Source organism: Cricetulus griseus, chromosome 4, assembly GCF_003668045.3.
Source record: "Cricetulus griseus strain 17A/GY chromosome 4, alternate assembly CriGri-PICRH-1.0, whole genome shotgun sequence".
NCBI lineage: Eukaryota > Metazoa > Chordata > Mammalia > Rodentia > Cricetidae > Cricetulus > Cricetulus griseus.
Genome location: NC_048597.1, coordinates 167,420,058 through 167,436,109, shown reverse-complemented (window position 1 = coordinate 167,436,109; position 16,052 = coordinate 167,420,058). Strand labels below are relative to the sequence as shown.

At 37.0% G+C, this 16,052-nt stretch overlaps 1 protein-coding gene across 6 annotated transcripts in view; it reads left to right on the top strand.

The window, feature by feature from the left end:
• Positions 1-16,052, top strand: part of Scaper (S-phase cyclin A associated protein in the ER) — a 323,341-nt gene that overhangs the window by 51,720 nt on the left and 255,569 nt on the right. For 5 of the 6 annotated variants that reach the window (XM_027415035.2, XM_027415032.2, XM_035443715.1 and 2 more), the window contains 3 exons: positions 659-816; positions 8,674-8,933; positions 15,156-15,383. In XM_027415035.2, coding sequence (XP_027270836.1) covers positions 659-816; positions 8,674-8,933; positions 15,156-15,383 — 646 coding nt within the window. The remainder of the gene's footprint in view (positions 1-658; positions 817-8,673; positions 8,934-15,155; positions 15,384-16,052) is intronic. The other variant, XM_027415034.2, reaches the window with a different exon arrangement.

Below are 16,052 nucleotides of genomic sequence, written 5' to 3'. Positions count from 1 at the left end.
TTGCCTGTTTCACTACAGGTGAAAGGGGGTTGGGAGCAGTCCTAATCCCAGCTAGCCAGCAGTACTGTTTCTGTGTCAGTGCACCAAGATAGGGAACCTAATTTTGGTGGCAGAAGAGGTGAATGAACACCTTTGTGTGAGTATAAGAGAGGAAGGATGTCACTGTTAGGTTGTACTTGAACTCATGAAAAACCTGAGCCCTTTAGTGGTCTTACAGCCCTGAGACCTCAAATATGAGGAATCTGTAATTCTTGCCATAAATTTACTTCCACTGTGTCATAATTATTTAATGAATGAAGGAAAAGAATTCCAGACTTAGGTAGTCACAGATTATTGATAAATGTGAGCTATTAAAATGACTTGTAGAAGGAGTGGATAAGATAGTGTGAAGATTTGGGGAAAATAACTTTAGATAATAGTGTTACTCCATTTTCAAGGAACCAAAATTGAATATTGCCTATGAAGCATCATTTTGTAGTTTATGAAAGAAATGTATACAAAGAAGAAGGAACAGTTTTAGCCTCAATCAAGAATGATTTGTTCACACACATTATTATTAATAAAAACTTGTAATGGAAGGAAAGACTTTTATATCGTATGATTTCATAATTTTTACTTTGATATTTAATTTATTTCATGTGTTTACTTTTCTCAATAGGAGTTTACCTGGCACAGTAACAGCCCCATGTCTGGCTCCTACAGGTGTCAGTTGGGCAGACAAGGTAAAGGCTCATCATACTGGCTCTGCCACGTCTGATGTAACACCTGCTCAACCCTGTGCACCAACGACAGTGCAAAAGAATTCCCGCAAAAATGGCAAGTGATTTTCAGTTAACTGTTTTAAAAATTTTTATTTATTCATGATTTGACTGTCTATAATTAAAAGGGGGGTATTTATAATTTAAAAAACTAGGCCCTAATATATTTTTATATTTACATTTTAGACTTTACTTATGTCTTATTGATCTCTGTTAATTAAAATCATGAAATATAGGCTGGTAATGAAGTAATTTCTTTTGTTTGCATGCTTCCCTAGCATATAAGACACCCTAAGTTGACTCTTGAACATTTTTTGTAGTACTATAGTTGTACTTAATTTTATTTTTCTATTTTGGTTTCAGTTATGTTGGTTCATTTTAAATATTATTCCTTCCATTTACTCCATATATTGTTCTTGATTTCTTTGTACAACCAGACTTGTTTTGTTGCTATTGCATAGTATCAGAGGATGTATGTTTTCTAAGCATAAGAGTTTTATTTAGCCCACAGTTTTGGAGAAAAAAAAGCCCTAATATTGGTTGGCCCCATGAATTCAATATCTAGAAGCTGCAAATAAATTTTTTTAATCTTCAAAATTTCAAAAGAGAATTAACTTCTATTCTGGAGATGATGGCTAACTAAATTACACATTAAAATTGAGAAGAGATTAGTATCCTATTAAACATGCAAGGTCTCAAAAAAGGTTTACATTCTTCAGATCCTGTTACTACTAGGAGAAAACAGCACAGAAAGCCAAAGGTAATAAATCAATGATGATAGTCTCCAGATGACAGCAACTACTCCAGACTTTTTTTTTTTTTTTTGATCACAGTGCTCTGAAAGTGAAGAATTCAGGAAGATATTAATATTAAGAAATTGAAAATTAGCTAGTTATGGTAGCTAATTTTAAATTAGCTAGTTATGGAGAATGAGATAACAGGATCATGAGTTTGGGGCTAGTCTGTCTATGTATCAGGTTCAGGCTAGCCTGAGCTACCTAATGAAAGGTTGTTTTAGCAACAGCAATGGAAAACATTTGAGGACTTTAGCAATAATTGATTCTAAAAACAGCAGATATTATCAGGGCTAACCCAGGGAGACAAAAAAAGGAAAGAAATGAAGAGAAGAGCATGAGGAGAGAAGAGCATGAGGAGACATACATGAAATCCATGCACAGGTTTAGGGATATTGTAAAGCAGCATTAGAAGATATAAATTCCCCAAACTGCTAAAAGAAATCAAGTGTTAGATTTAAGGAACCTTCTCAGTCCCAAGCAGGAAAAATACAAGATAAATTTCATCTAAATATAGCATAATAAAAATAGTGAAAATTGAAGAAATAGAAAATCTTTACAAGTAGTTAAGTTTTTTCAGATTTTTTTATTTGAATTAGAAACAAGATTGTTTTACATGACAATCCCAGGTCCCTTCTCCCTCCTGTCCTCCCCTCCCCCCCCCAACTAAAACCCTACCTATCACATATCCTTTCTTCTCCCCCTGGATGGTGAGGACTTCCATAGGGTGTCATCAAAGTCTATCGTATCCTTTGGGATAGGGCCTAGGCCCACCCCCATGTGTCTTGGCTCAGGGAGTATTCCTCTATGTAGAATGGGCTCCCAGAGTCCACACCTATCCTAGGGATAAGTACTGAACTACTACAGGAGGTCCTGTAGATTTCTGAGGTTTCCTCACAGAAACCCATGTTCCTGGGGTCTGGATCAGTCCCATGCTGGTATTCCAGCTATCAGTGTGGGGAGCAAGAATTCCCCGATGTTCAGGTCAGGTAGCTGACTTTATAAGAGGAACTCTGGAGGCTAAGTACAGTGGAACAATATGTTTAGAATGGTGGAAGACATATCCAAGAAAATGTACAAAACCAAGTTAAAATAAAAATGTTTTTGGGGAAAAGTTTCAGAAAGTTATGATCAATAGATCTGTGCTCAAATGCTGTAGAAAGCTTTTGGGTACAAGGAACATGATCCCAAATGGGCACCTGAACCAACAGGGAACCCCAGAAGGAGTAAGTGTGGACAACTCAGCGGTGTGGACTGTGGAAAATGACTGTGGGGTTTGAGATACAGCAGAATGAATATTGATAACACAAAATATAAAGCAGAGAAAGACTACACTGTTAGTCACCTGAGATATAGGTGACATCTCATTTAAACCACCACATTTTAGTCCTTGGCCGCCATTCTCTTGTGGCCATAACATAAAATGCATTTAGTTCAACTTGAGAAGTTCCATAGTCTTCCACAGTGTCAACACCATTTTAAAAAACAGAGTCCAAGGAAGTCTCTTAATTATAATCCTCTGTAAAATGAAAAAACTTCCAACAATGATACAGAATATACATTACCATATCAAAATGGAGGAATAGGTGTACAATGAGAAAATACTGGATCAAATCAAGACTTCCTGTTCACTATCTGGACTTACTATGCGCCTATATGCTTCTTTGTCTGACTGGGTTGTACCTTTTGTCTCAGCAGGTGTGCTGAGCTCTGCAGCTCAACTCTGATTTGTAGTTACAGCAGCCCCTCCAGCTGCTTTTGTCACTCACTTTGCCTTATTACCTTCCTGGCATAGAGTCCTTTGCATTCCTGTCACTTTTCAAGTTTTCGTTTCTCAGGCCTCTTTGAACTCCATAAAATCTTTTGCTTCCTATCCCTTTTGAGCCATTTTGTAACTTACATGTTTACATACAGATAGGTATCTTTATTGTGTGATGTGTAATGTGTGACCTTAGAGTTAATATTAGTTAATAAAATTGGAATTAAAAATCTGTTTGACTTGGCCCCAATTAACAAAGAAAGTGAAATTATCAGGCAAATTCCTGCCAATTGAACTGACCTACCTTGTGAATTTATTGTTACTCAATAAATTCTGACATTGTGGAAAGGCACAAATGTGTTCCTTTATTTCTGATATAGCATGCTCGTGGCAGTAGCTGACTGTATACATAAACAAAATCAGTAAAGATACTGAATGTTAAGTGTTTAGCAAACTTGGCAGTGTTACATGTTTAATGAAGTGTTTGTATTCCTCATTTCTTTGTGCTTCTGATATTTTAGTCTAAATAGTTGGTATGGATGTGTATTCTGTCCTTCTGATCTTTTGTATGTCTAATCAACTATTAAGCTAGCTCGTACATTCATAATTTACTTTTTTATCATTAAATATGGATTCTGTGGTTGAAGGACCATCTACTGGAGGATGGGTAGCTTCTTGGGGGCCACATCCCTGAAGAAAACTGACTTTATTTTCCATCAGTTGTCAGTGGTGTGTCAACTAGGGCTGGGTTTCATCAACTCCTTCCCCAGCCATGCTGGGATTTTGATTTTCTTCATCTTGTCCTGATCTTGTATAAACAGTCACAGCTGTTATGAGTAAATACATGCAATGACTTGTTGTGTCCCATTCTAACCCTAATCGGACCTAAAAGGTTTATAAAAGAGCACATGAAATTAGGAGGGAAAGTGGTAGATGGATAGGGGAGGAATCCACAACACATTGTATAAATGTATGAAATTCTCAAACAAAAATTTTAAGCCTTTTGAAGTATTGATGGGTTTTGAAAATGTAGTATTGGATTTAAAAAAAAAAAGCTATCCAACTAGAGTTAAGTGGTGATACCAGACTATAAGAACAAATGTAAATTTATGTTGAATTACACATTTGTGATAAAACCATAGAAAATCTTAGATGCCCAGTTGAAAGTCAACTTTCTCACAGACATGTACTTATGCTTGGGTGACATCAGGATTGGAATCAATTAAAAAGAAAAAAGCATCCAGCATCTGCTGGTCATCCCTGTCTTTCCACATTTATGACAGCTGTGTTGAAACATCTACACAGAAAAAGAACAACAAAAACCTCAACAACAGAAAATCCCAAACACCTGAATTGCATACATTTTCTTTAAAATAGGTTTTAGTAGATTTCAGCTCTCTGACCTCCTCTTTATTTCTTCATTTAATGTCTTCCTAATTTTTAAAATGGGTCCTTCTTTTTGTGGTTAATTTCAATCCATGTGTGTACATGCATTAATCCAATCAGTACAGTAAACCATTCTTCAACCATTAACCATTTGAATGTTTGAGGCATTTTATATTTTGTTCATTTTCAAATTATTAAAAGATTGTTTTCCCTAATAACTTTCTGTACTAAAAGAACTTCTCCTAGGCCATATCAACCATCCTTAAGGATATTTGATAGGAAGTTAAATGATGTTCAACACAGTAGGGAAAGGTCCTGTTAAGTACTGTTAAGAATGCTGGTGTAATTTTAATTCCTTGATACAGCTATTTCTTTAAGTTTTCCCCATTTAATAATTTGAACTGTTGAGAAGTGAACACTCAACTTCCTAAGAGGCAGTTGTCAGTCGCTTTATAATGCATGTTGCTTCAAGTGTGTAGCTGATGAACAGCCCTGGGCAAATGGAGAGACTGCTTGCTGTAAGTCAGCCTGCTGTTTTAAATCATCACCTACCATTCAAGAATGCTTTATTCCAGCAATAAGGACCACTGCACCCGAAGTGTAATTCCTATTTCAGAAGGTACTGCACCAGTCATGGCTGCTTCAGACAACTTGTACCACCTTCAGCTGGTGACCTTTTCACCTGCAGCAATTCTCACTAAGGCCTAGGTGGGACAATAAATTACCCCTCCACTTCAACAGAAGGCCTTGACAGTTGTAATTCAAAGCCTCCATTTGAACCTTATGCCCGACTTGAGATTGGTGTGGAAGTTGGAGCAGTATTGTGAATGGTGCAAAAATATATACAGTTCTGTGTTTATATCCCAGCCCCTCCAGCCATATAGCCAGTGGGCCAAGCTGGTAATATGAGGAGGGGACAATGGCAGTGGTTGTCATGGTAGTAGCAGCCTCAACAGTAACAAGCAATGTAGTGGTAATAGCTATAGCCACAACAATTAGAAGGCTATTGAGTTTTAGGCCAGGATAGCAGTTAGCCTGATGACCTGAGTTCAATTTCTAGATTCCATAGAGGAAGGAGAGTACGGATTCCTGAACCTTGTTCTCTGAATTGCCATGGGCACTATGTACATACAACATACCTAATAAAACAAATGTGGAGAGCAATAGAGGGAGACATCCACAACCAATCTCTGGCTTTAATGCATCTCTCTCTCTCTCTCTCTCTCTCCTCCTCCCCTCCATCCCCCCTCCCTCCCTCCCCTCTCTCTCTCTCTCTCTCTCTCTCTCTCTCTCTCTCTCTCTCTCTCACACACACACACACACACACACACACACACACACACACACACACACTTGCGTGCCCCCACCCCCTAAACACAGAATTGCAGGTTTTTTTTTTCTCCTCCTGTCTAGAAAAATGATAGAGAAGAGGCAGAATCCTGTGCTCCTAATCCTATCGGGGTTTGGTTTGAAATTGTGTTAGGTTGATTACTCCTTTTGAGATTTCCATTGAAAACCCTGAGGTATCTCTGAATTCCAATTTTTGTTTCCCAACATTGTACAGTTGCTTCAGTTTTTTCTTAGCTTGTTAAGATCCCAGCTGCTGCTCTCTGTTCGGTTGCTTTCTTGGAGTCTTGTCTTATATGTGAAAAGATGAGGCGTTGTCAGGCACCTCCACTGAAGAATGAATGCAGATTTTTTTTTCTTATTTCTCTGTAGTATCCCCCATTTTCTGTAAGACTTTGCCTCTGGCCTCTATGTCTGTTTCAACCAGCCAGGAGTGCTGGCTTTTGCTAGCACTCAATTCACTGGACTCTCAGTCCCAATGTCTTCAGTCAAAATGCTAAGGTGAACATAGGTCTGATGCTGCTATTCTCTTCACTCAGGAATTGCAGTTCCTCAAGACATGCTTATGCTAGTTGCTTTCTAGTGTTTTAAACAGCTCATTTATATATTTTTGTCTAGTTTTTATGGCTGATTTTAGCAAGAAAAAGGTCAATTTTCATTCAAGTTCTTTGTTTATGGCCTGAACTATTAAGTCTAAATACATATGCATGCATACATTGACCATTTACCCAAATTAAAACAAGCTGGGTTGTTAGAAAGTCTTATGAGATTTCAGGTGATTTAAATAATTTGAGAAGTGAGGTGTGCTTGTGAGATGGCTCCGTTGGTAAAGAACTTGCCACCAAAACTGATGACCTGAATTCATTCCTGGGAACCACATGGTAGAGAGAACCAACTCTTGAAAGTTGGCCTCTGACCCCAGTACACGCACATGTGCACATCCTCCATAAAATAGAAACAAAATGAATTTTGTTAGTAAACCCATGCAATTAAGTTAGAAGCAAATTGCAAAAAGATAGCTGTATAATTCTGAAGAATTTGGGACTTTATAAGATACTTCTGAATAATGTCAGAAAGGATAGTTCCTTGAACTTTGAGAAAGTCAGGAAGGTGGTGAATGTTTGATAAAGAAGAAAGACTAAAATCCCCTTATTTTGCATTTGCAAAAGAAAAGGTTAAGCAGAAGAAATGTAAAAAGAAAGGAATTTTTCAAATAGATCAACAAAATGACTGGACTCTAATAATATAGATGAAGGAAAAAGAAAAGGAGAAATAGAGAATGTTGTAGAGAATGCGCCAGTATCGACAAGATAGTAATAGGATATTAAAAGCAGTATTACACCCCAGATTTGGAAAATCATAATAAATTAACAAAATTCTTAAAATATAACTTCAAATTACATCACAAGAATTAGAGAAGCTTGAAATTTATAAGCATATTGAAAAAGATGTGAATCTGAAATGCTTTTTCACAAAGAAGATTCTAGGTCAAGATGGCTGTACCTTTAAATTCCACTAAGCTTGTAAAATAAAAATATCAGGCCTATGAAAATTTGTCCTAAGGGAAAAAGATCATATTTTATGATATTAGCATAATCTTAACATCAAGACCTAACATGTAAATTATAGGAAGGTTGTCTCTTGAACTCTAATATAAATATTCTAATCAAGCATTGATAAACTAAATGTTGTGATGAGTAATGCATCACAACCAGGTGGGGTTTTCAATTTTTCTTCAATCAGTGTATTGTATTGAATTGAACTGAGTGTAACTTCATTAATAAAATTCATAATGTTGGAAAATTTATATATATAAAATTGTGAAAGGAAGTGTAGTTTCTAGTTTTTAATTTTAGTTTTGTACTTTTATTCTAACATTCTGTTTAAAGTGACTCAGTTTAATGCATGATTTGCTGTTCTTAAACATTAATTATTATGGGAATATAATTTATCAATATAGTTTTCACTGAAGGTTCATTGAAGATGTAATTTGTCTGTAACTATTTTTTGTTTCCAAGATATCTTGGTATAGCTTTTATTTTGAAATACTACTTTTTACTTGAATCATTTGTTTGTATATAAGACAGTATTTGTGTTGGTTGTCTTAGCTAATGGATTAGGTCCAAGTTTTCAGTAGTGTTTTTCTTTCTTTAAAAGAATGAACGGATTAGTCATCATGGTTTGAGGAGGTACTGGTTAAATTAACTGGAAAATGAAATCTTTTGTTAAACTTTTAATTTTATAATTCAGTTTTTCTCCTCTGTGGTTCTTACTCATTTTATGACTTCTCTTTCAATTTGCATTATATTTAAATATAAACAAGATATGCTTAATAACATACTATGTTTTGATAAAGTTAAGCATGACTAAAATTGAATATAGAATTGATATGATTTATTGCATTATTACTTTTGTTGTGTATACTAATAGTATTAAAGATGTTTTCTATAAAAAGACAAGACAGTAAAAGTGCAATTATATCTAGAATTTGTCTTAAATATTTTAGGAAAAACAATGAGGATGGAGAAATTAATGAAATGATATTGGAAAACATTTCTATTTTATAGGTTTCCCAATAGTTTTATCATCTAAAAATTTTTGGATTTATTTCCCTCCCTTAATTGCATAGAACGGAAAGATGCTGAAGGATGGGAAACTGTTCAGAGAGGAAGGCCAGTTCGTCCCCGATCCACAGTAGTGATGCCAAAGGTTTCACTAGTGACAGAAACCTTAAGGTCAAAGGATGACAGTGATAAGGAAAACGTATGCCTTTTACCTGGAGAAAGGACACAGAAGGGTGATCTTGTTGACAACAGACCTTCTGTTGCTGAATCTCTGTCCAAAGACTCATTCCATCCTTCCGACCATCCCCTTGCTGAGAGAACTCAGGTAATGTGTTCTGAAAACCCTCACTGCCGTTGTGGGATGTCTCGTCGTGCTTTCTACTTCATCATTCATTTTAAAAGCTGATATCTTAAGAGAAGTTTAAGTTTAGAGTGGTGAATCTACCCCCTACTTAGATTTACAGTTAATGTTTATTACATTTTCTTTTTTCTCTGTATGTCTTGTCTATATTTGCTAAATACTGAGATTAATGTACCAACATCAAAGCCATCTATTTTTACTCCATAGCATGTATTTTCTGAGAACAGATACATTCTTTTATGTAAATATATTATGAAGTTCAGTGAATTTAACATTTTTATAGTATCTAATTTATGGTCAATATTCAAATTTTTCTTAACATTAATAGGTTTTCTTCCCCCACCCCCAATAATAGGTTTCTTTGCCAACACAGTAAGCCAATTTGAAGAAGTATTAAAACAGGTTTATTTGAGCAAATTAACTCCGGGTGGATTCTACAGTCTCGGAGATGGAGGCCAGAGAAGTGCCCACAAATGAAAGGAGAGAGACTTTATAGATTGTAGGCAAGAAGTGATGACGTGATCACCACTAGCTGGGTTTGTGCCCAGATAAGCTGAGAATTTTAGGCAGGGATTTGGGAGGCTGACAACCTCAGCGAAAGAAGTTGTAGTAGTCACCAAGAATGCGAACTAGGCCTTTTGGCTCCTTTCCTTTGTTAGGAGATTCTCTGAGTGGTCTGGGTTTAGAGAGAGAGAGGGAGAGAGAGAGAGAGAGAGAGAGAGAGAGAGAGAGAGAGAGAGAGAGAGAGAGAGAGAGAGAGAGAAAGAAATGGAGCTTTCTGGATCATGCAGGGGTGAACTGGAGGTTCCAACCAAAAAATTGTATTAAGTTTTTAGTGTTATGCAAAAAATGTAAAGGCTTATTTTTTTTTTTAAGATTGCACTTACTATTTGCATTTGTCATGGCGTACCTGTGGAGGTCAGAGGACAACTTAGAAGAGTTGGTTTTCTCCTTCTACTATCTTGGTTTGGGGTTTTGAACTCAGGTCAGAGCCATCTTGCCCACCTGTTTGTTTATAGTTTAGAGATAGGGGTCTTACTATGTAGCCCAGGCTGGCCTAGAACTTAACTGTCCTCCTGCTTCAGTCTTTCAAGGTTGACGTTAAAGTTACAGTTACATCCTACCATGCTTTTGTTGTTTGCTTCTTTATTTTTGAGACAGTCTTGCTGTGTAGTTCAGACTGCCTTCAAACCTCTGATCATCCTGTTTCAGTTTCCTGAGTTCTGGGACTACAGGAATATGTTATTTATGCATGGCTCTACTGATTGTCTTTGTAGATTATTTGTTTCCCGATTTAGGATCTCATCTAGAATCTTATAGTACATCTGGTTTTCTTTCTTTACTGTCTTCTCTTTTTTTTTGTTTCTTTTTTTTAATTTATTTATTAGTTCAAGTTAGGGAACAAGCTTGTTTCACATGTAAGTCCCTTCTCCCTCTCCCTCCCCTCACCCCATTCCTCCTCCGCCACCCTCAACCTATCCCCCACCCCATCCACCTACCACTCCCCAGCCAGGGTAGGGCCCTCAAGGGGGGCTCTGCAAAGTCCACCAAATCTTCCTGTGCTGGGCCTGGGCCCTTCCCCATATGTCCAGGGCCAGAGTGTATCCCTTCACGTGGGATGGGCTCTCAAAGTCCCTTCTTGCACCAGGGAAAAATACTAATCCACTACCAGAGGCTCCCTGGAGTGCAGAGGCCTCCTTATTGACATCCATGTTCAGGGGGCTGGATCAGTCTTGTACTGGCCTCCCAGACAGCATCTGGGGTCGATGTGCTCTCCCTTGTTCAGGCCAACTGTTCCTGTGGGTTTCTCTAACCTGGTACAGACCCCTTCCCTCTTCATTCCTCCCTCTCTTCAACTAAATTCCCAATTTCAGCTCAGTGTATATCTGTGGATGTCTGTTTCTGCTTCCATCAGCCACTGGATGAGGGCTCTAAGATGGCATAAAGAGAAGTCATCAATCTCATTTTAGGGGAAGGGCTTTTAGGTTATCCTCTCCATCATTGCCTGGATTGTCAGATCGTGTCATCCTTGTAGGTCTCTGGAGATCTCCCTAGTTCCAGATCTCTTCTCGGACCTATAGTGGCTCCCTCTGATATGGTATCTCTCATCCTGCTCTCTTTCCTCTATTCTTCCCCCAACTCAATACTTCTGCTCCTCCATTTCTTCTCCTCTACCCCTCTTCTCTTGCTCTTATTGTGGCAGCTCCCTTTCCCCTACCCTCATGCTCCCAATTAGCTCAGGAGTTTATGCCACTTCCCATTCCTGGGGACTATTTATCCCTTAGAGGCCTTCATGTTTCCTAGTTTCTTTGGTGAAGAGGATTATAGGCTGGTAAACCTTTGCTCTATGTCTAAAATTCATATATGAGTGAGTACATACCATGTTTGTCTTTTTGTGACTGGGTTACCTCACTCAGGATGGTTTCTTCTAGTTCCATCCATTTGCCTGTGAATTTCAAGATTCCATTGCTTTTTTCTGCTGAGTAGTACTCCATTGTATAAATGTACCACATTTTCTCAATCCATTCTTCAGTTGAGGGGCATCTAGGTTGCTTCCAGGTTCTGGCTATTACAAACAATGCTGCTATGAACATGGTTGAACATATGTCCTTGTTGTATGAACATGCACTATTTGGGTATATACCCAAGAGAGGAATGGCTGGATCTTGAGGTAGACTGATTCCCATTTTTCTGAACAACTGCCATACTGATTTCCAGAGTGGTCTTACAAGTTTGCACTCCCACCAGCAATGGAGGAGTGTTCCTTTTTCTCCACATTCTTTCTTTTTTCTGATTTTTTTATGGAGACAGACAGAACTTATCTGTGTAATCCAAGCTGTCCTGGAACTTGTTCTGTAGACCAGACTGGTCTCAAATTCACAGAGATCCGCCTGTCTCTGCCTCCAGGTTTCTGGGATTAAAGGTGCGCACCACCACAGAAAGATTCTTTACTGTTTTGCATCAGGGACAGTTCCTCATCTTTTTTTAGACTTTCATGACTTGAAGTGTTTGGAAGTACTCATTGCAGCTTTTTTTATTTTGTTTTGCTTTGTAAGCAGTGTTCTCTGTTTATTCATTCTTTCAGTTTGTTTTATACCTTTATGACAGAAATAAAGAGATTTCATTTAATGTCACAATGATTGTAATTTGACAAGGTTTATTATTAATTGGCCCAGATGGTTTTCTCTCGCTTCATTTGGGGTTTAGTATCATTACAAAATGACATTGAGATATTGCAATTGTTCTGCTTTAACGGTCTACAAATATCAATATTAAGTATTGTTTTTGAAGTTAAGGTTCCCAGTATTTCTTCTCTTTGACTTAAGAACTCATACACTTCTTAGATATTTATATATAATTATTCATTCATTTGGTATAATTATTATGTAAAACTAATAATGACATTCTGTGATATCAGAAGAAAGTATCTAAATGAATAATAAAATAGTTCTAATATTTCCAGTTTAGAATATCTACTATTTAAATTCATCTTTATCCAAAACATATTTTCCTGATTGGAAATAATCCTTAACTTCCTGGTCTTGCTTTTTTCTTTTGCTTTTTACCTTTTTGGTATTGGTAAATAAGCCTTATGGCGTCATGTACATGCCAGGCAAGTACTCTTATTACTGAGCTACATTTTTTTTTTTTTTAAAAAACCTTTTGTTTTGAGATAAAATGTTACTCAGGGACTCAGGTTGGCCTTGACTTCACTTTGTAGCCCAGGCTTATTTTGAACTTGTGATCCTCTTCCCAGCCTTCTGAGCATCTGGAGCCACAGGCGTGCGCTACCAGGCTTGGCAATGACAAAGCTCTAATGTTACAGTACTCTTGATGTGCTAGAACTCTTCACTGTGTATGTTTTATGTCTTTGTGAGATTTCAAGCTTCTTCAAGTGATAACCTTACATAGTGTTCTAATTTGAGACAATATGTAAGAGCGCTAGACATGCAGAAAATAGTCAGTATGAATTTATTGGATGTAACGTTAAGAAACTCGAATGCTTGGAGATCCTTAGTGAAGAAATCTCCTTTCTTTTTTCCTTTCCTCCCTCTTTACCTCTCTTTCCCTTTTCTTATTTACTCCCTCCCTCTCGTCTTCCCCCCTCTCTCTCCACCCTTCTCTTATCTTCCTACTTCCCTCTCTTTCTACTTTTTATTTTTAAACAGGGTCTCACTACATAACCCTGGTGGTCCTGGAACTTACTATGTGGACCAGGCTGCCCTGGATCTCACAGAGGTTACTTGCCTTTGTCTCCTGACTGCAAGGACCAGAGATGTGCGGCACAATGCCCAGGCCTTGCTGCTTTTGAGACAGGCTCCACACTGTATGTAACCTGTGAGCACCATGTTCTTCCTGCTCGGATTCTAAGCCTTCGTCATCATGCCTGGGAAGAAATCACTTTTTATTTTTACATACCATCAGGAATTTTACTGATGTGTCTTAATTAAAATTATAACCTTATATAAAAATTAATGACATTTGTTGTGTATTGGAATAAATATATTTCATTTTTGAGATTTCAAGAATAGTTCCTACAGAGAATTTTTGAGTAATTCAAACATCACCATAATGTTACAGTGTGAGAGAGCTTAGTTCTGATGGAAGTCAGTGAGAACAGTATTCATATTCTTCACTGCCACTCTAAAAATGGAATTAGGATATTTAGATCTTTTTTCAACTTTATTTTATGGTTTAGCTTTGATTTCTTAGATAAATAATACTGAGTTTTTGATAAACAGTCAACTATGCTGTAAGCATCAGTAATGCTAATGTAAATATTGTCAAGAAGATTACAAACCATGGTGACTGACAGGTTAATAATGTTGATAACATTGTAAACAGTGTGATCCAATTTAAATGATGTTTATGTTAAAATCAGCACTTTGGATGTTAAGTTCTGACCAATAGTAAGATGTCTAGAGTGGCTTGTTAGACTTGGCCAAGTTTTATATTTTTAGAAACAGTTCATTAAACTGGGAGCTTTATGGCCACTGCAGTGTTTATCAATGCTTATTTAGAAGTGATGTGAGCATTAAATTCACAATTTTAGGTTTTAGTTCTTTGACCCAAAGTATAATTGAAACATAAAGCAATATTTTCTTACAATCTGTTGCGATGTGAAAATCGATTTGGTTATATTTACTAAATTAGATTTAAAAATGGATATGTAAGTGTTCTAAGCCAATACTACTGTCTTTGTATTTTCACATTTCTGTTGATCATGTGTAAGTTACTCTTACACAGGGGGGATGGGAGACATGTAAATCTGAAGTACATGATTTGTATGAGGAGTCACACTGGGTATTTTGGATGTGTTCTATTAGCTCAGTCTTTTTTTTTTTTTTCTGAGACTACTGTAGGGTGTGTTTTCAGTTTTTCTCAAAATTTCAAAGATTTATGAGGCCATGTGTTAAAGAGGACAAGTTGGATAATTTTAAGTAAACTGCCCCAAAATATATTTTAGTAAGAAATGATTTCAGGATATTTACTGAATGCTGGTCCTTCCCATTTGCTATTAGACAGTTCACAAATGACTGCATCATACATACCTTTGGTTTAATGAATACAGTAAGTAGCATTATGAGTGTGACTAGATTTCCTTGTAAGAAATCTGAAATGCTCATTAAAGCTAGCCTACTAGGGCTGGTGAGATGACTTAGCAAATAAAGGTACTTGCTGCCAAGCCCAGTGACCTGAATTTAATACCAGATCCCACATTGTGTAAGTAGAGAATCCAATTATGCAAGTTGTCCTCTGATCATACAAGCTCAGTGACAAGTGTGTAAATGTATACACATGCAAACATACATAGTACAAAAATGTTCAAAATAAATAAAAGCCAGTCTACTAAAAGGAAAGGTTGCCATTTATGTAGCATCATTTCTCAGAATATTAAAGATGATACGCAGCACATAGTAGGCATGCAGATAAAGTTTCTGCAGCTGAATGATTTCCTCTTTCCTTCCGTCTGCTGTGCTATGCTTCACACACACACACACACACACACACACACACACACACAGAGAGAGAGAGAGAGAGAGAGAGAGAGAGAGAGAGAGTTTCATTAGACAGTTAAGTGCTGTTTCACCATTGATAGGTTAAGGATAACTAGCTTTTACAAAATCTAGTATTTGGTACATTTGAAAGTTGTCTCTGGTTTATTCTAAAAGTATGTGTTTTTAGTTCACAGTGAGTATATTGGATGATGTCAAGAATTCTGGTGGTAGTCAAGACAGTTCAGTGCATACTTCTGAAATACCAGCCGTTCACAGTGATGCAGTATGCCTTGCTGTTACTCAACAAGCCACCTCAGCTTTGCCAACAGATAAAGACAGAGTTCTGGCAGAGAAAGCAGGAATAGTGAATGAGACAGACCCTTCAGATATTTCAAATGTGAGTGCTGCTGACTTGGTAAGAACAACTTATCAGAATTCTGTACAACTATATTAAAAAGGCATAAATTTAAATAATATTGGTCTGTATTATTACTTTATACTTTACAAAACAGGTTTTATAAAGCATTTTATGTCACTTCTTTTCAACATTTTTCTTACAGTAATATTTTCCTGTAGTTAAGATTGTTACTGGTTTGTACAGGACAAAAATGGTAATATAACAGTTAAAATGGTAATATAATGGTTCAGAATCAGATTGTATGTGATTTGATCCAATGCATTTTAGTCCATGATTAAAAGACCAAACCTAGCTGGGCGGTGATGGCATACACCTTTAATCCCAGTAATCTGGAGGCAGAGACAGGCTGATTTCTTTGAGTTTGGGACCAGCCTGGTCTACAGAGAAAGTTCCAGAATAGCCAGGGTTACAGAGAGAAACCCTGTCTCAAAAAAACAACACACACACACACACACACGCACGCACGCACGCACGCACGCACGCACGCACGCACGCACGCACATGTATGTTAAATAAGTAAATAAAACCAGAAAGGAAAAGAGAACTAACTGTGTACCAGTAAAGCCTTTTTCTTCAACATCTGGCATATCCATAGATGGAAAGAACGACTGCTGGTCTTTTGCTTTCCTTTTTTTTTTTTTTTTTTTTTTTTTTTTTTTTGTCAGT